This window comes from Taeniopygia guttata, chromosome 1 (assembly GCF_048771995.1).
Source record: "Taeniopygia guttata chromosome 1, bTaeGut7.mat, whole genome shotgun sequence".
In the NCBI taxonomy this organism is placed as follows: Eukaryota; Metazoa; Chordata; class Aves; order Passeriformes; family Estrildidae; genus Taeniopygia; species Taeniopygia guttata.
In genome coordinates, this window is record NC_133024.1 from 84,541,807 (window position 1) to 84,566,547 (window position 24,741).

The 24,741-nt window shown below is 41.5% G+C and overlaps 1 protein-coding gene across 5 annotated transcripts in view; it reads right to left on the reverse strand.

Annotated features, from left to right (window-relative positions):
* Window positions 1–4,480: 4,480 nt before the first annotated feature.
* CNGA3 (cyclic nucleotide gated channel subunit alpha 3) overlaps window positions 4,481–24,741 on the reverse strand; it is a 29,565-nt gene continuing 9,304 nt past the window's right edge. For 3 of the 5 annotated variants that reach the window (XM_030277931.4, XM_072932344.1, XM_072932348.1), the window contains 5 exons: window positions 21,811–21,927; window positions 20,196–20,375; window positions 12,545–12,652; window positions 11,570–11,676; window positions 4,481–8,401 (listed from right to left, as the gene is read on the reverse strand). In XM_030277931.4, coding sequence (XP_030133791.4) covers window positions 6,996–8,401; window positions 11,570–11,676; window positions 12,545–12,652; window positions 20,196–20,375; window positions 21,811–21,927 — 1,918 coding nt within the window. In that variant the 3' untranslated portion in view covers window positions 4,481–6,995. Of the gene's footprint in view, window positions 8,402–11,569; window positions 11,677–12,544; window positions 12,653–14,727; window positions 14,860–18,564; window positions 18,619–20,195; window positions 20,376–21,810; window positions 21,928–22,425; window positions 22,918–24,741 lie in introns of those variants that run through there. The other 2 variants (XM_072932353.1, XM_072932350.1) reach the window with 2 other exon arrangements.

Sequence of the window (24,741 nt, forward strand, 5' to 3'; positions counted from 1 at the left end):
TTGTATCAAGCCACCTGAAATAAAACAAATGACATTATTTCTCCAAAATGGGTACTTTCCTTTAAAAGCACAACACAGACCTCTTTGTGAGCATCTGATAAGGGTTGCTCTTGCACTGGTTTTTTTACACCTTTAATCTCTGTGGAGAGTGTCTTATTCCCAAACTGAAATCCCCAAGAATATATCCTTTCTAACAAAATTCTTGTCTGGCTCATTTGGTGTAAGGGCTGGAGCCCAGCCTTTGCTTTCTGCCCGAGCTGTAGTAGCCAGCAGCCAGCCTGGGTAAGAGCATTGCTCCTGTGCCAGGAGTTGTTCCAGACAACATCCTCAGGCTTTTCAGAAGCAATCCTGCTCCGGACCTGCAGCAACTTGGACAAGAAGTTTTGTCATCCCAAACGGTTTGCACGCTAGCTTTGATTTTGGAGAAGAGGATTTCTCTGTGTTTAAGCCTTAGGAAAGGTTTCCTGAGTTTGGGACGCTCTTTCTGGGACCACCCCTGCCCTCTGTTGCCACCTTTAGAGGATGGATTAGTCCTTTGTTTCTCTTTTGTGCTCTTGGCTTCTGCAGAACAAGGGCTGGCCTGGAGCCAGCGCTTTTGGACACTGCTGCAGCCCAGCAGTGACCCTTGGGGCAGTTGGTGGCAATGATTTGCCTGCTGCCTTTAAGCCTAAGGTCCATCACTGCTGCAGGGCTGTGGGTGGTAAAAACAGCAGTTTCTTCCCAACATCTGCAAGGTGGAAGCCTCCAGCAGCCATACTCTGGGTTTTTTTACCTTTCCTCTGGGAATCTTGGATCCTGAGAATGATTACAGCCTCAGGGGTCTCCTAGTGGCTGATGGCAGCATCAATTGGTCTCAGCACCTCCTGAGTTTGCTCTGAAATTTTCCCTTTGCCCTGCCCAAGTGAGAGTGAAGCTGTGTAGGACTAAACCCTGTATGGAGTAGGCAGCTCTGCTATGCTGCACAACAGGTTTGCTCTCAGCACTGGCAGTGGCTGGGGAGGGGGAACATGCCCTTCTGGAGTCATTCCTGTCACCCATTGGTCTGGCTTGGGCACCTTCTGCCTGCCAAAGCGTAAATCAGTTTAGAAAACTCTACAGGGGCTCCCCTGTCTGCTTTTTCTCTCTGGCTCCAAATTGCAGCATCCCTCCTGTACCAACCTCCCTTTCCTGGTGGCAGGAAACTGAGCAGCTTAGGGTGTCTCCCTTGCCCAGCACATCTGTCACCCCTGCTCCGGGGTGGCTGTGGTTTTGAACTGCCACCAGCTGCCTGGAGGTGCTGCATAGCTCTTTTGTGCCTCTTCCTCACCACATTTACCCTTCTTGGGCTGTCAGTGCTCACAGTTGGTGCAGTCAGGTTATGGCAATGAAACTGCCAGCCTTGAAGCCCTGAATTGCAAGTGTTTATGTCTGGGATAGCTGCTTTATCAATCTGCCTTAAGCCATGAGCTCTCCTGTGCTGTCAGTGCTCAGGCTGAACCATGCATGAGAAGCCTGGCTGTGGCTGACAGGCTAAATGAGCTGTGGAGGCAACCACTGTGTTTGGAAAGGCATGAGCTGCTTTGCTAGAAAAGCTCTGTAGCTTTGTCCTGCTAGACATAAGCTTTTTTCCTAACCTTGATGCAAGTGTGGCTTTTATTGCAAGGAGATGAGGCACTGGGTTTTCAATAGTCAGAACTTAAAACTCCCACCTCTGGATCATTTCTTCACTGATTGTACCCAAAGCTGCTGCTGTGAGAGGCTTTCCTGTGCTAAGCATTGGACCTCTGACGACTTGCTTTAAACAGCCTAAATCTACAAGTAATCTGAAAACAGTGGGAATCCCACTGCAAGAAGCTGGATTAATTATCTGCACTATTCTGCAAGTAAAATATTTGTACTTTGATAAGGAACTGCCAACTGGTTCTCCTAAAAAGAGTAGATCTTTACAGCACAGTTGGTTTGATTTATCAGACCTGGCAGCATGCTACACAAAAAAAAAATGGTTTTGTGCTTCTCTGTCTCCTTCTCTGGAAAGGCAAGTAGTGCCCCATGGGTTCTTGCCATGCTACTCACCTGAAGGGGCTGCTTGGGTGTGACCGCTTTGGGCTGGTTCCCCTTCCAGGACAATGAGGGGATGTAACTGTTGACAGTAAGAACAGAATGGTGTGGGGTTTTTAACTTGTTAGAAAGCTAAAGAAATTACATATTAAAACAAACAAAAAGCTAAGAAATTCATCAAGCTGCCCATCGCTCTACAATACAGCCATGCTTTCCTTGATTTTCTGTCAGTGTTCTTCAGTTGCCCTCTTACAGAAAGGCTGGTACCAGGCACCACAAATGCTAAGGAAATAAAAATGGAATAGCATCCATTAGTAAATTCCTTCCATGCTTCTGCACTTCTGGTTTTAGTACTCTACCCCGATTTACCTGTACAAATAAGAGATCTCTGTTAGAGCTGACCAGTGTCCTCAGCCTCTTGGGAAGACGGCCCATGGAAGCTGAGCCATTGGCACTGCAACCTGCACTCTCCTTGCAGGAGCCCAGGGGATCTCCAAGCTTCTGATGAAGGAAATCTGTGAGAACTGCTGCTGCTTCTGGAATAAAGCTAATGTTTGTGTTCATCCTTAAATAACTGCTTGAAGAGTGCAAGCTTTTCCTCCTCCCTTTGCTCTGAGGGCGTGGAAGGAAGAGGGAGGATTGTGAACACAGAACAGCAGAACTGTATTTGCTGCAGTGAAGCTGCAAGAGCAGCTGGCAGCAGCAAGCCTCAACCCTCATGAGCTGGAAATGATTGCAAAATCTGAATTTCAGAAACAAAAGGCCTGACCATCTTCAGCCCTAGAGCTTGTTCCTCAGAGCTTGTGTGGTTTTCCCCCCTCAGGCACCCTTCTCATGCTCTGGGCTATGAATGGGAATGGGGAGTAGAGGGGAATCCCAGATGGATGGCTTCCCTCAGGAAAGCTGCCACAACTGAAACCTTGCACTCTTTCTGTACACTTGCCAGATCCATTTAGTGATTATAATTAGTTTTGCTCTGAGGGATACACAAGGTGTTTTTGGAAATGCTGAATTATATAGAACAGGGTTTGATTCATTCTCTTTGTTCCAGGTTGGAAACAACAGAAGAGCAGGGGGATCTTGAAGCCAAGTGCAAATGCTGTCATCTTGCAAATCTTGAAGGTGAAGAGTAGCTCTCCTTTAGTCCACATGTGTCACCTCACTGGACAGCCTGGCCTAGGTTTGGCCTGTGGATGTTTCCTCCTTGGTGTCAGCAGTGATACAGACACGAGTGTCTTCCAAAGCCACCAACACATGGACCAACTCAGAGAAAGCTCTAATGTTTTTGCAGGGGCAAGGACAATTGAACACTTTGGTTTCTAACGTAAAGTAAAGCCCTCATATTGTACATTAATAAATATTTGGCAGGAAACTCTAAAGCCGACGCCTTGGAGAAAAGAGTTTTAAAAACATGACTGTACCTTCCCTGGGCTGTTTCTGAAGAAAAAGCTGCACTGTAAAGGAAACCCAAACCCTCAGCTGTACAAATACATGAGCTGTTTTGCTGTCAATGCTGCTTCTGAAGTCCAGTTCATTGAATTTGCCAGGACAGTTTTCTGCTGTAAATCTGTAAAGTAAAATAATAGGGGATGATGCTAAAAGGATGGGGAGAGCACTGACAGAACTTAAGAGAGGAGCAAGGCTGAAATAATTTGCTGTCAGGGTACAGGGTCTGAGAAGGCTTGAGGCCCTTTCCCTGGAAAAGCTCACTCTGAGCAGCAGCTGGAGCATGGTGTGCCACTCCACTACCTCTCCTCTCCTGCATGTGGAGCAGATGTTCAAACCTCTCAGACTTTGCCCATCTGGTGTCTCACTCAGCACAGGCAGTTTGGAGCAGCAGTGCCAGCCACTGGCTACCTGCTTAGGCCCATGTGAAGTGAGCGCTGCGGCCATTAAACTTATTTCTAGAGTCAGGGCCTGTGGTCAAATGCTCTGCAAACACTGCCCTGTGCTTTGCTTTCTCTTGTGGCAGGGTTGAAGAACAAGCCCAGCCCTGTCTGTGCCAGGCAATTTTTGGAAGGTGACCTGTGTGCAAGTAGCAGAAAGCTGCACACACTTATTTCTGCTAGACAGATCCTGCTGTGCCACCCTGCCTGGAGCTGGGAAGGGGCAGACAGGAGACAGGTGGCAGCAGCATGAAGAGCCTGGCAGGCTCTGTGCCCCATGGGACCTGGCACCCTTGGGCAGTGCCATAATGGTCAGACTCTTGTGCCTGTGTGGTATCTGCAAACACAGGGATGATGTCAAAACTGGGCCCAGGACCAAAGCTGTGTGCCAGGTGCCCTGCTGTGAGGGGAGACCACCATTCCCACTTCGTTTTCTGTCACTTCAGATCTCTGTTCCAGCTAACAATTTTCCAGGCCTTGTAATGGTGACATGATCAAAGTCTGTCATGAAACACTAAAATCTAGAGGGATATGGGTAAGAGAAAACACAGAGTTGCTTGAACATTACTCAAAATATTTTAATGTACATGCTGTAGCCACATTAAAGAAGAGGAAAAAAAATCTTACAGAGATAAAAGACACCAAAGAATGTGATTTCTTCATGCCAGAAGCTGTATGTTTCAAAGTGACTGAAGCCAATAGCATCAAAATACTCTTTTCTGGTGTATGAAAACCAGTTCAAGAGGCATGGAAAGGGAAGAACAAACATGTATTTAACTGATAGATTAGGCTGTTCTGATCCATCAGGTAAAGATGCAGTCCTGTGTTTTTTAGGGTTTTTAAACAGGTATGAATTTGGTATAAAGAGTACTTTAAACAGTTTTACTGACATATACCTAGTGGGCTGGAACAGCTGTGCTATGTTGGGTAGATAGGTATTTACAGAGAATGACGACTGATGGAGAACATGTCAATATGCATGAAACCCCTACCAGATACAGTGGGTTTGAGTCACACAGCAGTGAATGTCAGCCAAGGTGAGAGTGGTACCTGGCTCTGTCACAAGGTGGAAGTTGCAAGTTGAGCAGCCTGTGATGGCACAGTCTGTGCTCACAGGGGTACCCTGCAGCGAGCCCAGCTGCACCTCAGCCGTGCCTGCCTCTGGGGGGGACCAAGGGCACTACACCCCTGCCAAAACCAGCCTCTCAAAGCTTCCCCATTTCTCTCAAGCCCTTAAAGAAAATAAGGACAAGATTCAGCTGATGGAGCAACTCCTGAGTGCCACTGGCCACAAACAGATCTTGACTACTTTCCAAACCACTTATTACAATCAGTGGATATTTTGATAATAGAGGTTAAGCCCAATCTAGGGACGATCCATAAGGACAGCTGGCTTTTATACTAACAATAACAGGAGTTTAGACAAGGGCTAAGTGTGGCCATTACTACCGAGTTGTCCCTTTGCCAGTATTGCTGGCAAAGCTTCATTCCTTCATCACTGACAGATTTGTCTCCCTCACCAGGCTCAGAAGTGTCAATAGAAGGGAACAGCTGCTTGCCTGGAGACAAGGACTTACTCTTAGCAGTTGTACTCATTTAGCAAAACTGGCTCTTTTCATTCCACTGTCACCCAGTCAAACCACCCTCTTCTCAGTGGGTTTCTCACCAATTTTCCAACAAGACATCAGTCCCAGATGCTATCATAAGTCAGGCCTGAAAACAACTAAAGTCAGAACATCGCCCATAGTAATACCTAATGCCACTGGAGGATCCCATGCCATACATGCTGAACAGCCTCTGCTACTCCATACCTTTCAAAAGCCAGTGAGATACAGAAGAATGAAAGTAACATAGGGAAAATTGCATGATAGCAAAATACTGTACAGCAAAAAATGAAAGCTAACATCTTCTGCATTGTCCCTAATAGAAACATGGTAGTGTGACAATTACTTTGGAGAAAAGATGGCCATAAACAGCAAAGGGGACGGAGTAGACATCCTCAGAAGAAATAAAAAGAAGGAAAACATAGGCATAAGTGACCAGAATTACTCTGGAACACAGGGCTTGTTATCCCTGCCTTGCAGAAAACCTGTTGTGGGAGCAAGCTGCCTGGCAGGCAGTGACAGCCTGCCCTGCCAGCCCGTGGGATTTCTCAGTAGCCTCCCTCAGGACCGCCCACTTGCCAGGGAGTTCACTCAGCACGCTACATAGGGGAGCTGCACACACTAGGACCCACTTTTCTCTTCCCAGGTTCAGTGAAACCTTATTACCCTTTCACCAGTGAGCTTCAGGGGGACTCCTTTCCAAGTGAGGGTTTTACCAGTGCAGCTGAAACTCGGCCAAAAAAACAAGAAGGGAGGATACCGCACTCTCTCCCTTGGTGAAGCAGTTGCAGAGCACCAAAGGCTGTCACAGAGCCTGCCAGAAGGGACATGAATGAGCACTGCTACTCTGTCAGCATGGTCCTTTGTGCAGAGCCCAGCTCATTAGAATCAGACTAAAGGATCCAAACACACAGCTATTTCAGACACATGCAGGGTGCACTGCAATGGCCAGGTACCTGACACTGCTTAGCTGTCGTCCAGCTGTTTGCACAGACTGTGAAAGAACAAGAATTTTGAGAAACCCAGACATCCATCCATGCATTTAATCAGCTACTAAAGTAGCAAGTTAGAGCAGGGTACCCTATAAACATTTTTTAAGCTCTTAAAAAGGAGAAAAATTAATCTCTTCTACTTCAAGTACAATGTCTTCTTAACGCACAATGCGCAGGAAGAGACAATGTGTCAAGACCTACAGGTACCAAACACAACAGACATTCTGAGCATGACTTGTAAGAAACCCGCTCTCAGTACAAAAAAGTACCAAGTGCTGGACCAAATCTCCCCCCAAGAAAAAGGTGACAGTGTTCTATTTACAAGAAAATACTGCTTCAGTTAAAAATGCTAAAAACCATTCTCTTGAGTTCATATAAAAATAATTATGTCTATGTATGCACACACATATTTACATACATTTATGGCTTTCAGTGCTTCAACTTTCTCCAATAAATGAGGAAATATAAGTACTCCATTACTGCTTTTTCTCCTCAGGTTTTTCAGCCTCTGCTTCTGCAACTGATAAGCTGCCACTACCATATTTTTTCACTCGGGTTTCTACTCTGGCAAGTCTCTGTTTCACCTTCTGTTGAGATGCAGTGTATTCTGCCATGAGCCTCGCAAACCTAGTCTGCAGCGTATCCAGAGCTACTTCAAGTCGTCCTATTTTTTCTTCCAAGTCTTTTGGGTCAGCTCCCGCTTTTGCTGCCTCCTCATCTATTAAATTGTCTTTCATCAGAATTTGACGTCCTTTCTCTTCCAGAGCCTTTTTGGCTTCTGGATATTCTGTGAGGGCTTCCATTAAATCATCCTTAGACAAGCAGAACAAATCAGAATAACCAATACTCCTAATGTTGGCTGTCCTCCTGTTGCCAGATTTGCTACCTTTGATGTTTAGGATGCTGATTTCACCAAAGTAGCTGCCATCGCTTAGGACTACAAATTGGGTTATGCCATCATCCGCCACCACAGCCAATTTTCCCTCTTTAATAATGTACATTTCTCTTCCAATATCTCCTTTTTTGCAAATGTAGTCACCAGGACTGAAGACCGTAGGTTTCAGTTTCAGCACCAGCTCAATGAGAAGTCCAGCTTCACAATCCTGGAATATACGCACTTTCCTCAGTGTGTCCAAATGGACATTGATGGCAATTTCAGCCTTCAACTTGTCAGGCAGATTTTTGAGAACTTCCTTCTCATCTACTGTTTTCTTGTTGGTCCAGAGGTAATCAAACCACTTAATAACCCTGGCTTCCAAATCCTTAGTCACTTTTCGGAACTGCATGTACTGTTTAATGGAATCCACTTTGGCCTGGAACTCTGCCCTGGAAGCATTCATGTTGGAAATCATGGAGCCGACGTTACCAACAATGGTGGCAAAGATGAGCACGCCCACCAGGAAGTCGATGACGACAAAGAGATACTCCTCGTCCTTCACCGGGGGCGGCGTTTCTCCAATGGTTGTCAGCGTGAGCGTCGACCAGTACAGACTGTAAATGTACTTCCTGGACAGGCGCGCGTACTCCGGAACGGACACGTTGGGGTACACCCAGGTGTCAGTCCCAAACCCGATCACCTTCGATATCGCAAAGTATATGCACGCGTTCCAGTGGATGATGATAAGGATGTATAACACCAGATTGCCAATACGGAACATGTTTGGATAATTTGTCCTGGTCTCGGTACGGTCAAAAAACTCAAAGAGCCGAGCGATCCTCAGCAAGCGGTTAAATCGCAGCTCAGGGTAGTTCAAACCAAGCTTGAAATATGCCAGGTCTGTTGGCACAAGAGACAGCACGTCTAGTTTGAACTGCACAGTTTTGGTGTAATGTTCTCGTAATTTCTTCTCATCCTGAACTAGCAAGCCTTGTTCAAGGAAGCCTTCGGAGAATAAAAAGATTTTACTTGTTAGAATAAAAATACCATCAACAGTAGTGAGTAACTTACATTTCAGGCCTAAGAATGTTAAAATTGTACTGTTATGCTTACAGATATTGAGGTCATTTAATTGCATATTTAAGTATTTCAATCAAGTTTCAAAGCTGGTATATAATGACTAAGAACAATGACTCTATTATCACCACAGTGCTCCCTGAGGCCTTCCACTCTTTTCTGCAACAGCTGTATCTTTTTTAAGTATCTTTGCGAAAAAAAGAGGGATATTCAAGTGTCTAATTTTTCATGAATCACTGGCATGAGTCATAACTAAAGTTAAAGCAAGTGTGTATAAAATAGGAGTGGAATATTTTAAAATAAATACTAAGAATAAGTAGGTATAATAGATTGTTGGAAGCTTTTCCCAAACAATATAGATATCCTTGAGATAAAGAAATGCAGTTACCCCCCCCTCCCTAAGTCATGTTTTTCCTCTTGTGTCCAATGTTAAAACTGATATGATTTTCCTTGGTCTGCACTTTGTGTTTCTAGTGAGAGAGCTGCTAAGCAGCCTTTCACACATCAATAGTTCTTCATTCCAAAGACTTTGAAAAGTATTAGATTAAAAAAATTTACAAATAGCTATAAACTGCCATGAGAGTTTTGCTGCAGACAGTACAGCCACAGTGCTCTTTTGTGCCTCTGAGGGCATTAAAAATGTTCCACAAGGAACAACTTACGCTGCAATTGCAATGGAAATATCCAACTGTCAGCCCATTGGGTCACTCAGGAGAAAATGTCCCCTGAGAAGAAACTAAAACATTCCCAGTGAATCATGGATTATCACATTTTACTAACCCCTTAGCAATCTACAAGGCCCCTTAGCTTTCTCAGGGAAGCCTCTGCTGAGGAACACCAAGCTGCATTTCTCTGTGCCCTACACAGCATGGTATTTCTGAATGTGTGGTTCATCTGTAAATGCCACATCTATTTGTGTGTATCTGGCTTTGGATCTGCAAACTGACGTGACTACAAATGGAAGTAGTTCCTCTGCCACACGTGTTGCCTCCCAGATCACTGCTGACAAAGCTGGTCATATATGCCCTTTAGTTGTACAACTAAACAGAAAAGCTGGCCAGACTGATCAATTTCTGATACACAGTTATGAAGAACAACTTTGAAAACATCTTCCCCCTGAAAGGAGATAAAATCTCTTGGCTTTTTGTTGCCTTATGGAACTAAAATCTTAAATCTTTTGAAAGCATTAGAACACAGGGTATGCTAAACACAACCAGCTGCTGAGACAAGAATCTTTTCTGTTTCACAGTGCACAGTCATCAAATAGGTGAAATGCAGTCCAACTGGCCCTGCAGCTAGACAGAAATGCACCATGGAGAAGCTGCTGATCAGAGTAGTCGTGGGACTACCTAGATCTCAGTTCAAAGGCAGACCCTGCCCTCAGACAGCAGAAAGTCTCACTCTTCCCCACAGGCTTCCAGGACCTCTGTCCCCAGGACAGATGGACTTTGCGGACACACATGAAAAGGCAGCAGGCAAAGGCAGAGCCAGGAGGAACTGTTAAGAGAGTTGACAAAGATTTTGCCACCTAAAAGAAGCAACTTCTTTCTTAGAGTGCCTGGAACTACAGCAGACACCTTACTGAAGCATTTGGGAGACAGCTCCAGAAATTCTGCAGCTGTAAGCCAGGCCTGAAAATTCAAATTCCAGTCAGGCTTTAACAGCCATATAATCATTATCAGGACAGCCCATGGAAATTTATAATTTGCTTTGCCTGGACATGCCTAATTTCTGCTCTGTTCTTTCCCATTACATTAACAGATGTAACTGCAGGAGGTAAATTTAGTTGGCACAATTGACATTTTAACTACACAAAGAGGATGAACACCCCTCCTCATCCTTCCCCAAACACAGCACACTTATGATTTCGGCTGGTACCTGAAACTGACTTTCCTGTTGAACAAGGTACTTGCTAAGTTTAAGAACTTGGCTTGCCATGGGTTGTGTGCTTGTAATTATGTTTACAACTTGTCACAGGTCATAATTAACATCAAGCTGTCAACACAACTTTAAATAAATAAATAGGTAAAAATGGATAAGATGTTAAAATTAAAGATCTAAAATTACTCTCATTTTTTAAATCAGTGTTGTTTTGGACCCTTTCAAGGGACATATTGAAGCTGTGTCTATACCAGTGAAGAAAATGAGACAGAAGATGTTTTGTGGCCTAAGACCAGCTACTGGGACAGCTTCTATTCACATGTAAGGTCTTCCAGGCCCCTCCAAAAACACCACCATCAACAACACCCAACCTCTGCTGTCCTCCTAGCTGTCCCCAGACACTGGGGGCTCTCTGGCATGGACCAAAGTGCAAGCACCAAAGTGCATCGAGGACTATTCAGTAACTTGGTGACACAGATCACTGTATGTCATTGCTTAGGCCTACATTATGACCTTGCTCAGTTTAAAACAGATACCACTTTTAAGGCTGGAATCTCAGCCTGCCTGGATTACAGAAACAGGGACAAGAAGCTGAAGAGAACCACTTCACACATAGCATGGCACAGCCCTCACAGATCCTCTGGGCTCACATTTCTGTCCAGGATAGCAGGAACTAAGCAGAGGTTCTTGGGTTAACCCTATCCCATCACCAGGCAGTGGGAAACCCTGCCAGGACCTCGTAGAGGATGCAGGAAACACAGATGGTGGCAGAGGGGCCACACTGCCATTCCAGGCACAGGACCACAGACTGAAGGCTGAGACAGGTGCCAGGTCTAGCACCTGACCAACTCAATAACCACTTCTGACCAGGATGCTGCACAGCTTGGTTACAAAAGCAGCACTTGTGGGGTGCATTTGGTTTCCTGCCCCAAGTGCCCTATTGTCCTTCCCCACACAGTCTGTTACAGTGGCTATGCACTCAGCATCTGGCACACCTATTACTGACAGAACTGAATTTAGAGACAAGTGAAGAGCAAGTGTTGGAATGTATGGTCTTAAAAAATCCAAGCTGATCAGACACTTCATCTTCCGAAAGCCCCCACTGTTGCACTCTCACAGGATATTACAGTGGTCATACCCCACAGGGGAATTTTTGTTTCCATTCTTTATATACATGCAGTATTTGAAAGACTGTAAAATCCCAGAAAGACTCACCTGTTCTGAACCTGACAAACATGTCAATAACATAGACAATATCAGAGAGATAATCCAAGAACAGCCACATTTTAATGTGGTCCATTTGTAGCTCATCAAAGCAGGCTCTGAAGAAAGAAAGTTAAAAAAAAAATAAATTAGGCCAACTGCATAAGCAGAGTACTTGCATTACATGCCCTAGCAGCATGTTAATGCACATTCCTGGAACAGAAATATTACAACATATCTCCATGTCCAGACATCTGCACACTAGAGTTATGTCCAAACAGACTCCAGGATCTTTCAGAATTCAAAAGTGTTCTGGACAGGAATAAAACTCAAACAAATAAATGCCACACAAGTGCACTTATGGAGGATTACGCATATCCCTACAATTGAAAGTGCATCAGATTTCATGGGATACACATCACCATGTAGATAATTCCCAAATAAAATATGTGTTTCTCAGTGGCAAGCCAACCTCATCTCTCCCTACCATTTCTACAGCTATCCATCACTTTCACTGAAACTGATTTCTACATTCTGCCGTGGAAAATAAATACTTGAGTTATATCTTTCTGTCCTTCGAGCATCCAAAAGCATTATATGAATTTAAGAGGCCCCACCACTGCCCACATCCCTCCTTTCTGCTCTCCCTTGTGTGCTGAGAAGCCCTCATCCCTGGCAGTGCTTAGGGATGCAGTGGCCAGGACACAGCTCAGCTGCCAGCCGGCAGGTGGCACACAAAGGCCACACCAGCGCTCATCAGGACACTCACTGCAAGTTACATCCACCTGCTTTTAGACAAAAAGAGAAAAAAAAAGAAACACCGGCAATCTATTCCCAGTGGCATACATATCATACATCCCTAAGGGCCTATGAACTGTAAACCTTCCAGGTAAGTCACTCAAAAGATACTGCAGGGAGATAAGAGGGTGATTTACATAGGAAGCATAATGATTGAAATGTGAAATTGTTCTTAACTTGAATCCATACCTGCACACTAGCATACACCAGTTATAGAACACAGGTGCTGCAATTACAGTCAGCCAGTTGTAGTACAGATTGCTTGAAGGATCTATCACAAAGACCTCCTTTTTCTGCCTGGAAAGTAAAACATGCAGATTTACATTGGAAATGTAAGCAAACAACCTGCTGGATTTCCCTCTTCTTGAGGCTGCTCACTTCACCATGAACTCACAGCTGCCTGAGAAGGGAAAGTATCCACGCAGACAGTGCAGATGAGATATCAGGCATCCCATCTGACAAGCTCTATTTCTTTGTTGACACAACTTTGCAAAAAGTAAGTAAAAGTGGAAAGAAAAACACAGACATTCATATCTCCCACACTGAAACCCACAGCCTTCTGTATTAAGCCCCACACTGAAAAAAAATTTACTTGTTAAATGCTTCTCATTATTGCTCCAATTAGAAGGTTACATTTCATTGCTAGAGAAAGAGCCTTCCTTTGCAGGCTACTTATTGATTTTTAGAAAAGTCTATTATGAAAATGACTGTATAAGCATGCATTTGAACAAGTAAAGCATGTCTGTACAAGTAAGAAACTCTGTGTGCGTATGCACATGCAGTGTGTGTGACTAGAGCTGAAACATGTCTTTGCCAAAGGCAAATTTCACACATCCACAGCCCTGGCTCCTTAGGCCTCACAACAAGGAAGTGATGCTAAAGGAAGCACACAGGCCTGAAATATAAAGATTTGAACAACAGTATGGCTAATGGCACAGGGTATGCTCAGAAATGCCCACCTCCAGCATGAGAAAGGTCGATATGGAATAGAGAGCAATTAGGTTTGTAATCAGAGGAAATATACACTAATGGATTTGAGGTCCACAGCTGCAAAATTATTTCAACAGTAAAACTGTGATCTGTGGACTGTATAATAGTGTGCAGAATGTCACATGACCAGGCAATGCCTGAATATGTATTTGTGGGGCTTTTCCTAATCTCCAAGAAAGCAAATATATTAAAATGTAATGATAATTTATTTCAAAACTGTGTGTATTTCTGGCATTGCCATTGCTGTCAGCTGAACATCCAGGCAATGTGAGTAAAGGAAGCAGCTTTAATCTAAAAAGTATTTACTTTTCCATCTTCACTACTGGTTTTAAACTATTTCTTCTAGAAAACTGGTCACCACCTCAAAACTGGTGACCATGAAATATGGTCATTATATGTCAGAGTATACTACCTTGTAGACATTAAAACAGTAATTTTATTTGACAAGATGTTTTAAAACACTCTAGGCTACTCCAAAGCTCACGCTTTTACTACCTAGTAATTAAAGCCAAGACAGTGTTTAGAACAAAGGCTTTTTTAATTGGAAAAAAAATTTTAAAGCATTAATAAAGATCTTGAGATCAATCAGATTCCATTTGGAATGTCTTCATGTCTATATAGCAGGTGCCATCATATACATATATATAACCTACAGTATTTACTGTAACATATTCTTTAACTGTGAAATGCATTCAAATGCATTCTCTTTTTTAATACCATCATTGTTACTTTGAATCACTGGTAACAGTAAATTATGATATATTTGGGTCAGCTTTAGGGGAACAATGCAAGAATGGGACCCATTTCTGTCAAAAGCATTCAAATTACCTTATTTTGCTGGAGAAATACACCATCCCCTAACCAATAGAAGCAAATTTTAGTGATCACTAGCAATGAACTGCACCATATTAAGTAATTAAATAACTAGTCAGTGAAATAAGTAAGCTTATTAGCAAACCTTTAATTTTCTTCATGTAAGACGTTTCTACATGGTAAGATGAACCAGACTTTTGGGTCATCTGCTCTGAATCGTTATGGAAATTCTGAAACAATGAAAAGTCTGTGCAGCTCTGCAAAGAAGGCTGCTGTCCTAAAGTGTTGCCATAATTGAAAAGTGATCTTCAACTCAAAGTGACCAGAGGTAACTCAATTCCCTTTTAGCGACATAGGAAGCTTTTTCTGAAAGATCTAAACACAGGTCTTCAAGAAACAAGAACTTTGCTGAGCAGGTGAAAACTTCTCAAAGGGGAAAATGTATTAAAGATTTAACAGGCTGAGAATCTGCAGTCTACAGAACAACTGTAAAATGTTACAATGAAATGCTATACCATGTTTTGTAGTGTAGGAGACGTTACAATCACACATTCATTCTTTATACTTACTCTTCCTTTTTTTTATCATCTTTTTTGTCATCTTTTTTGTCATCTTTCTTTTCCTCTTTCTTTTCATCTTTCTTTTCCTCTTTCTTTTCCTCTTTTTTCTCCTCTTTAACCTCTTTCTTTTCTTCCTTTTTGCTGTACAACATAATACAAGGCTTAGCAGTATTGGCAATACTGAGCAGTTAAGGGAGAGGGTGGAGGGTTGGGAAACTATTCTGAACTTGGGACAGAGTAGGGCAGGGATCCAACTGGAAAAAAGGATTCTCAGGCTAAGATCTCTCACCCTGACACCACCACACGATCACATCAGGTAACCAGCTGGCTGATTCTCTGCATTAGTCACCCATACCTTCTTGACCTTTTCAGACATCAGCGTACCAGGCTGATTTTAAGTAAATGCTTTCAGTTTGATTGACTCTTAAGAACCAGCCACTTAAAAAGAAACCTATAAAATGATGACAGAATATGAAATGGCTTAACAAACTGTCAACATTCTTTGCACAGCCAAAACCTCAACATGACTGTCTGAAGCTTTCATAGTAATTATAAAAATAAGGATGAATCTCCACTCATAGTTCTTTAAAACTAGCAAAATTTTAATTAATTAATCACCTCTGGATTTTAATTGCCCCATTCTTCGGTTTGTCTGAACAGAAGAGTCTTGAAATACATTCACTTAGGCAGACAGGCCCACAAATACTTTTCAAACCTATAGGAAGTTAACATCTTTCTCGAAATTCTGACAATAATTAATCTTAAAGCTAGATTTGCTACATGCTTGGTCAAGAATAATATCATGTGTTGTTAAGAATGGTGCTCATTTGCACAAGAAGAAAATCCATCATCTGAGATCTCCTTCTTTTTTATTTGAACGTTTCTAATCCCTGAAGCAGAAAATGTCCCCCTTGGACAGAAAAGCCTAAGTGTCCTTACACTACAGCGTGTGGATAAAAACACACCCCACACATAACGTCTGGTTTGAATGAAATCCATGGATTCCTGCTCCCATGGGAGCTCTGTTTTCGCCTCTGAACTGCTGAGACTGGGTCTGAGTCTCCCTTTGCACTGGTGTCAGGAAAGGACAAATGAGTTTAATGACAGCAACATCCCACAGCAAGGACAGAGTATGTAATAGTGCTGCTTACAGGACTTGTGCTTCCCGTGCACGCCTGCTCATATTGCTCAGGCCAGAAAGGGCTGTGCTGTGGATGGCAGTCACATCTAGGAAGTGCTTGATACAAGGAGAAAGAAGCACTCCAAAGGAGATGACAGCCACCAATTTATGATAGTAGCAGCTTTCACCAATGAGCAGTGAGCACCTGCTCCAGTTCTTACACTTAGACATTTCTACAGTGATGCACCACCACAGTGCACTTTGGAAAAGCCAAGACTCATTTGCTAAAAAACGCTGAGATCCTACACTTTGCCACATCCAAGGAAATACCTACCAAACTGACCAACACCACTGACACCTTCAAAATTACACAGTAAAGGGAGGAGAACTGGAGAAGAAAAAAACCTTTGGCTTGACTGATCTTCTACTTCTACTTGCATCTCAAATGCAAGAAACAGATTTTCATTTACCAAGGTTGATTCCTACATAGCAGTGGGAACTGCTTCTCAAAAATTTATTTCTCTGGACTGACTGTCCAGAACTTTACTGCTTCATTTTCCAATCTGCCCCCAAAACTCCTTCCTGTTTAAAAAACATGTCAAGATTTCATTTCAGATTACCATGCATGATGTCTGATCTAAAGGCAAATGCACAGTTGCTGTTGTTAGCATTAACATAGCTCCTCGATACTTCAAATGCCTGGCATTCTTACCAGAATGGAAGAGCTACCAGTAAGCAGAATTTTCAAAGGGTAGGGCCACATGTACATTTGTGAATCTTATTATGCAGGGAAAAGTAGGCTGAGATTGAAAATCAGTCAAAAAGTCTCAGTGGTGGTGAACTTTGGAGGGAATATTTTGACAATTCCAACTCCCTTCTATGTTTGTGTTTTATTTGTTAAAAAGTGAAAAAATTTTATTTCACAGAGCGTCTAATGCCAACACTTATTTTTCTCTGGCCTGAGATCTCCTACAAACTCATGTGTCAACTACAGGTACCTTTCGTAAATGAGTTTCTTCCATTCATGTTGCCTCTGTTTATTTTTCTGTTGTGGTAATTCCCAATTTCTCATACTCACATCTACTTGCAGTCTGATTGGAAGTCACTCAGAGGAAAAGGTTTGCCATAATCAAAGACGTGAAAGCATCATGTACAGTTCCTCAAGACATGGCACACTTAGGGCTTTAACATAATGAAAAGTCCACATTTCTTTTTCTTTACCAGTAACACTGAGTAAACTGGAATCCAGTAACTAATACAACAGTTTGTGTCTGTCCTCTTTGACCCCAATGCAGCAGCATCCATGCTGTTTCTAAGCTGTGTGCAGCTGTAGGCTTAGAAATCTACTTCATCAGCCCTTATAAAAACACTGTCATTGTCTTTGAATCAATCTTTGAGTCTTTGACTCAAATATTTGCATTTCTCATCTAAGTACTTTGCAGATCAAGTATGTTTCAGACTGTCGGGCAGGTAGACAGACAGGTCTTGTCTTCATTTAAAAATAATGAAACAGTGAAAGGATGAAAGTTTTGCCCAAGGTACCTGAGTCATTGTCAGAAACACAGTAAGGCAGAAGTATTTCTGTCCTAACCAGTCCTTTGGGCTCCATCTAGCAGGCTTGGCTCCAAGCTTATAGCACTTCTTTTATATCAGTCTAAATAAAAGTCTGCATATTTCTGTCACTGCTCACTGCACACAGATTTTCCTTTTGAATAAAAGTAACACAAACCAAACTGAAAAGTTGCTTTAGGAGCAGGAAGATCTCTTCTTCAGCTATGTGCACAAAGGTTTTGCAGCATCATATAAAAAAAGTACAGTTTAAATTATCCTATGATAGAATTATTTGAAGGGGGAAAAAATCCCCTAGAGTTTTCTACAAGTATTTCTGATACAATCAGAAGGTGTACTGATTACTTTTATATTTTTTGGTTTCATCTGGAAAGCAATGAAAAGAATCCAACTATTATGCATGAACTCAGATCTGCTGCTAGATACTAAAGAGCAGATATGTCTTCAGATTGCTGTGGTCTAAGACAAGCAACAAACACTGATGTTGGGTGATTTTAAATTAGAGGAGCTCTTTGCATTGCTTAATAAATTTCTCTTTGGTGTAACACTGTGAAATAGCTTATCAATTATATAAAATAAACTCCAAAGGACAGCTTCTGTCTGACATTCTGTGGCAATACCAGTCTTATTATGGTGCCTGTCACTCTCTCTAAAACAAGAGTACCTGCTGAACTGAAACACATTTTTAAAAGGTGGACATATAAATGGATTTTGGTAACCTCCTCTGTATCCACTTCTCATTTGACAACCTAAAATTTTTGGGGCACTTGATTTGCAAAAAGGGACCAGTGTGTTAAAAGAGGAAAACCACTGTTAGAAAATTTACACACGAATCTCATTTAAAAACTGAAAAATGAATGCATTAATTGGTAATGCAGTACAATCAGCCAGCTGAACTACAGAAGGTAGGGACTAAATGCTTAGTCAAATTCACTCCTCGAGAGGAAGGGGTAACTTCAGACAAAAAGAAGTTCACAGGGAGCACAAAGGATGCTTTTCATACTAAGAAAATGAGACCTTTCTCTATAATAAAACTATACTCTTAGGAAAGGCTTAGCAAGAACTAACGAGTTCATACTACAAGTGTAACTAGGCTGAATAGGGAAAAAGAGAAGGTGATGGTAGTAGAAAGGTCTTTGGAAGTTAACAGTACTTACTCTTCATTGGTGTTGTTGCTAAAGTTGACATTGAACCTGGCCAAGGGCCAGTGACTGCAAGCAAGTTAAATAAAACATATTAAAGAGTGCAAGTAAAGGCTGCTGGCATTTCACACGCGTGTCTACCGACATGACAGACGGACTCACGAGCTTCCCACATATGCACTGACAAGATTAGCAAGGTCAATTTTGACTGTTGTGATAAACCCCTTTGCATAACTGCTTCCAGGCACCAGTTCCTTTCTGTCATGTGCCTGGCATACACATTTGTGACCACATCTGATGTCTGAAGCCTGTTCTTAGGCGTATTAGTGCATGGCAAGATGCACCTCACTATTTTTAGCCCTGTACTCATTGGGCTACTATTTTAAGCTTTCTTCAATCCTTTCAAGTCCTCTTCACAGATGCAGTGTCAAGGCTTGTGGATAAGTAATGAGCATACCTATCCACTGCTGCAGAATTAAGCCTTCATGATCCAACAACTGAGAGTTACTGTCAACCAGCAACAGCATAAAACTGAGAAGGCAATGATAGGTGCCCTTAAATTAATTTCAAATAGCCTTATGCAGAGGTTTGTTGGCCCATGATCAATGTTGTTCTCTCTAATTACTTCCCATCTGCAGCTGCTACTGATCCAGGCACCTGAGAAATCAGGCAATAGTCTGGCTAATTCAATAAAATGTGCTCTTGAGATGAATTTCTAAGAAGCAGATCAAGTGAAGATAATAAGACTGTGCTGGACTACAACAAATCACAGTAACCTGTGTAATGCACAGACCTTCAAAGGTTTTTGCTTTAATCTTAATTGCTTGCTGAGATTTTTGAAACTAATTACTTGATTACCTACAAGTCTTTAATTATGAAAAAAAAAAGAATGTCTCTGCTTCAAAGCCTAATGCCAAACAGAAAGCCAGCTTTTGTCTTGGTATTTCATTTTCCCATTTTAGCTGGAGTTAAATTTAAAAACACCATATAATATATTTATACAGTAATAATAATTCATCACGTCAAAGAACTATAAACACATAAAGGTTTCTCTTTCATTGTACTGGAAAAAAAATAAGACTGAATCTGCCTTCCATACCAAAGACCACATACATGTTAATAAGTGAAGTCAGCATTCAAATGATTTTGTCATTTCTGAAACAGAAACTTTCTGTAAAGTTATCAGATGGACTTCTGAGTAGATTTAACAAAGCAATTACACATTTTGCACAACTGCTTCTTTAGAGTTTCCTAACACTTACAGATAATGCACATTAAGATCCTGAAAAGTCAGAAGTAGAAACACCTTAGATTCTTGAAATATAAACTGCATTCTCCTCAGTAGAGAGCAGTTTAGCAACATCAAGTTACGTATGATAAATTCCTGTTCTGAGACATCATTTTGCCTGAAGCAGCATGATCAAAATCCTTCAAGATCTTGATCACACTGTGTTTGAGGAAAGAGAAAGTCTGTTGAAAGTGCAATACTTCAGTTATGTGAAGATTCCTGGGCAGCATTAGATACTCAGTTTATCTCCCATGATAAGCTCCTTACTCTCTTCTTAAAATACAACTTACATCCCAATTACCAAGAAAGCATGATAACCTCAGTCATCTTCACTTGAAGTATAAACACATCTTCTTACCTGTTTGCTGCCCCGGGCCGCTCACGGGCGCCCAGGAAGGAGCGGATGTTGCTTTGCCTGGTGGACACCTCTACGAGCTCAGGGCCCCTGATCCGTTCCAGGAAAGAGTCAGGCCTCTGGTCTTCACGCTGCGAGTGTCTTGTGGCCCATGACCTTACAGATAAGACAAACCGGGACAGCCTGCATGGAACACACACACAAAATGGACTGAACCAGACAGAAACATGAGGTGGCTTAAAACATCCCCACTAACACCAGCCCTGGATTTTTCTCCACATCTCCACCTGTGATGAAATTAAACTTGATGGAGTAACTGTGTGAACCCAGTCACTCACCACAACTTCATAGATCACCTTCTGCAGTGGATCAGGAAAATACCTCACACATCAGTTCCTATTCTACTGTATCCCCACTGCAGGAGCAACAGAATATTCTTGCTGAGTGGAGGCCTTTACATCTCAAAGTGAGATACTCAGTGAAGTACATCAGAAACAGTTGTCTTAGATCCTTGGGAATTTCCATTTAAGAGTCATGCTGTGTTACCCTAATATTTAAATTGCTAGGCATTCATGTTTATATTACATCACAAACTTCCCTGTATATTCAGAGCATACATAACTGTAGCTACCTACAAATGTAATCCAATCTATCCTGAAAAAGGGTAAAGAAATTATAAACATAGATTGAAATGGAAGTTCTCAGTACTAATTCATATATTCATGTGCATAATGTTTACACAAAACACACACCAATAATCTTTTCTCATCTAAACTCAACTTCTTGCAGACTTTGTCATCCGTATCTAGTGGTGTCATTATCTGAAAACCAAAAATCTGAGTTTATTCTCCACTATCCAAAATGTTGAGGTGAGAACAATACTATTTAAATGACCCTAGTCATTTAAATAGTAATACACTGTGCTTAAAGTGACTGTGGTCTGTGTTGCATGGAACAATGGTATCTGAAGGCAGAATCCTGTAGTCTCAGACACAAAGCAGACAAAATAAAGTTTTGAAGCCCCACTTCAGCTTATATTTAAGTCTCAGTAACAAACAACTTAAGACAATGGTCAGCTTCAATTTTGCCCAATTTGGAGCTAGGGCTCCAAATCTGTTATAAACATAACTGGATTCTAAAAACAGAGAAATTCTTGCACTTAAAACACAGACTCCCTGTCTCTTCCCTTTCCAGAGCAATCTACCAAAAGGAGACAATCATTATGTTTTATTTGATAGAAAACAAACACTGCATCAGCTATCAGCCAGAACCAAACACTTACCCATTTATTTTACAGTCTGGCCTCAATTCATGCACTTCCCTTGCATTCAATGTATTTTCAGATACAGTTATGTAAAAATAATTCATTTTTTTCTATTTGAAAAATTTCTTTGGGCTTATCCAGCCTCTCTCAGATTCTAAGACTTTGATTAGCAATAAGTAAGTGATGAATCAAGGTCAAATGCAACTTCTGTTACTTCTTATAGACATTCTTCAGCTAGACTCCATCCAGTTTCTTTGGAAAGTGATGGCTCTTCTTTCTTTGCCTCCAAATTGCAACCAGTCTCTTCCAGCAAATTGAACTTAATACTGGAAATTCTATTAGTTAGTATGTTACCTTGCCATTGCTCCCCTGCCAGTGAAGGAGCTCGCCTGGGGCTCAGGTACATGTCCTCCTTCCACAGAAATAACTCCCTGCAGTTCTGAAGATGCATCCTCAAGTAGTGAATGGGTTCTGCAAAAACAATTTTTATTTTTAAATGGAATTCCATGCAGCCTTCATGAGACGTTCCCCCATCTGGATCTCTCCACCACTGCATCAGGAAACAGTCCAGCAAATTGTCCTCTCCCTAGTAATACAGCATATGTTTGATAACCTTATTGCTAAGCCTGTGCTCTAATTCTTCTGAAACCATCCAACATGAACTGAAGTCACTGGAGGTTCTGCCATACATTCCAGCAAGCTCAGAAGCTAAGGACAACTTATTAGCACTTAAAAAATTAGCATTTGAGGAAAAACAGATTAAATTTTAGCCTTGTCTTCTAGTAATAGAGTTTTGAAATTGATTTCATTGGAAGCTGGACTTTATGAAGGTTCACTTCAGATTTTTTTTATAGTACTCCCTGGTTTTCTCTGTGTTTTTCAGTCTTTAGTATTCACTTTTACAAGACTTTTCTACATCCATTAAGAATCACTTTTTCCCCCCTTTGTAACGGAAACAAGAACTCTCACATGGGTCTGTTAATCTGTATTGCCAAGAAAACACTGACTAAAATGATACTTGCAGTATCTTCATAGGAGCTGGCAGCAACATTCTGAATGCCCACAAAAGGATAATCAACATATCAATTTTATGTGCACTCACAGCTGAGAAACTAACAAAGAATAAAAACTTTAATATTTCTACCCAAAGAACAATGCTAAAATAGATCCTGACGAACCCAGAATTCTCAACTTGTTAACTGTTTTCTACTTCTCTTCCAATAACAAAACATCATGTAGCACTGAAAAAAAATTAGAACCCAGTTTATGTTGCCAGTGCTGAGAATATTGTGGCTGTCAAAGTTAACATCCTTCTAAGGGACAATGAATAAACTCATGGAACAGACATTCATCACAGATTACCAGGTTCACAGAGCCCACATTCAGCCCAAGAACTCTCTTCAGCTGAATGCTGAGAGAATCTTTTTTAGTGTTTCCTGGAGAAACTGCCTACAGACCTGCTGGAGAAAGGATACAGGACTAGTTAGTGTTTTAGACTGCACTACCATGGCTGGTTTAAGCATTTGATTCCCATTTACTGAGTAATACACATTTTGTGTGATCTTAGAATAAATTTTAATATTGTTAATGGCAGTACCTAAGAAGTATCTAAATTCCCATTATAGTCAATGGCCATCTCAGGGCTTGATTCAGCTGCTTCAGAATAGAGTCTGGTACAATTTGTAACACTTCAGAATACCTTACTGGACTTCTCCAGAGCACACAGGTTCCTCCTCACATCTGCTAGCGCCAGCTAAACACTTCAAATACTCTATAGTATCTCAAATAGCATTAGATGTCTATTTCAGGCAACTAAATACCTCTCATAATCAAGAGAGCCAAAGGAGCCTGAAGAGTTACTGAATTTGAGGGTAAGCTGAGCAGTTCCCTGGGTGCTGCTGACCATCAGTACTGACAACATCTCCACTCAGGACAGCAGGAATGTAGGCAACAGCTCACATAAAGACACTGAAATCCAGATGTCTACAGGGCACAGCTGGATCCTACTTTCAACTTTAGATGGCCAGCCTGTGTGTCTATAAGCTAATGTGCTGCCTCTCCTATTTGAGCTGTTTCTATACAGAGGCTGGGTTTTAAAAATGGAGATTTATTTGTTATTTTTTGAGGTTTCTTTATTTTTGTTTTAACAAAATGAACCACCTTTATAACACACTACAGAGTAAGAATATGGGTACATGAATCACTGCAGCATAAATGAGCACAGCATTTTAAAGATCAGTAGCAGCTTTCTTTTAACTGTTGCAGTGAATGCTTTTTCTTGGTAACACCTCATTTCACATCAGAAAAGTGCTTAAGCACCTCCTTAGCATTAAGCATAAATTTAACACCCACTGACTTTATTAAGAACTAAGTAATGTGTTTAATTGCTATGTTGAACTAGAGCAAATAGCAGCTGGAGTAAGGTAAAGGCAAAGAATAAATGCTGTTACTCTAGCAAATGTGCTTTTTTCCCAATATCTATAGTTACATATTTTGATGTAAGGTACAGAAAACCTAAAATCCTGGATGGTTACTCTCTTTTGGTACAGACATATTCTAAAGCAAATCTGAATTAAAAAAAAAAAAAATAACAGCATTATAAAGATATTGCATATACTTAGCAGCACTCATTTCAAAAATCCAAGAATCTTAAATATGAGATCTCTTTTACAGAACAAGATTGGATCTTCTTACCCATCTATGAAGTCCTGCAATTAATGCTGCTAATATCAAACTTTCCTTTAAAAAAATGCGTCTTCAAGACCATCACCATGATGATGAAGTGCAATTCATATTTCAGTCCCTCTAGCTGTCAAAGTCATTGCCTCTGAAATTGCAGATGACTTCAGGGATTTAATTCTACATTTAAACCTTTATAACCCCACTCTCACATCCCAGCCAGCAATTCCATTCTGTCAGCTGCCAATCACTGACATCCACTAAATAGGACATTAAAAAAAAGGAAAGGAAGAGGTTCATTTCAATCTGTGTTTTCACTTTTTCTAACACATCGCTGTTAATGGAGAGAAAGGGACAGGGCTCTTAAATCTCCCTAAGGAGGCCATGGGGTAGTGCAACAACAGCAAGCAAGCCTTAACTCTGCAGAACAAATCAGATCCATTTTCACTGCTGTAGGTACATCTATGTGACAGAAGGTATCATGTTAAGCAAAGCAAGAAGAAAAAAAGGCCAATTCAAACAGAGCATCCATAGCAGCTACTAGGGACATGCAATCCAAAACTCCCCATAATGCAGGGAGTCCCATCAGCCCATCAAGATTGTGGG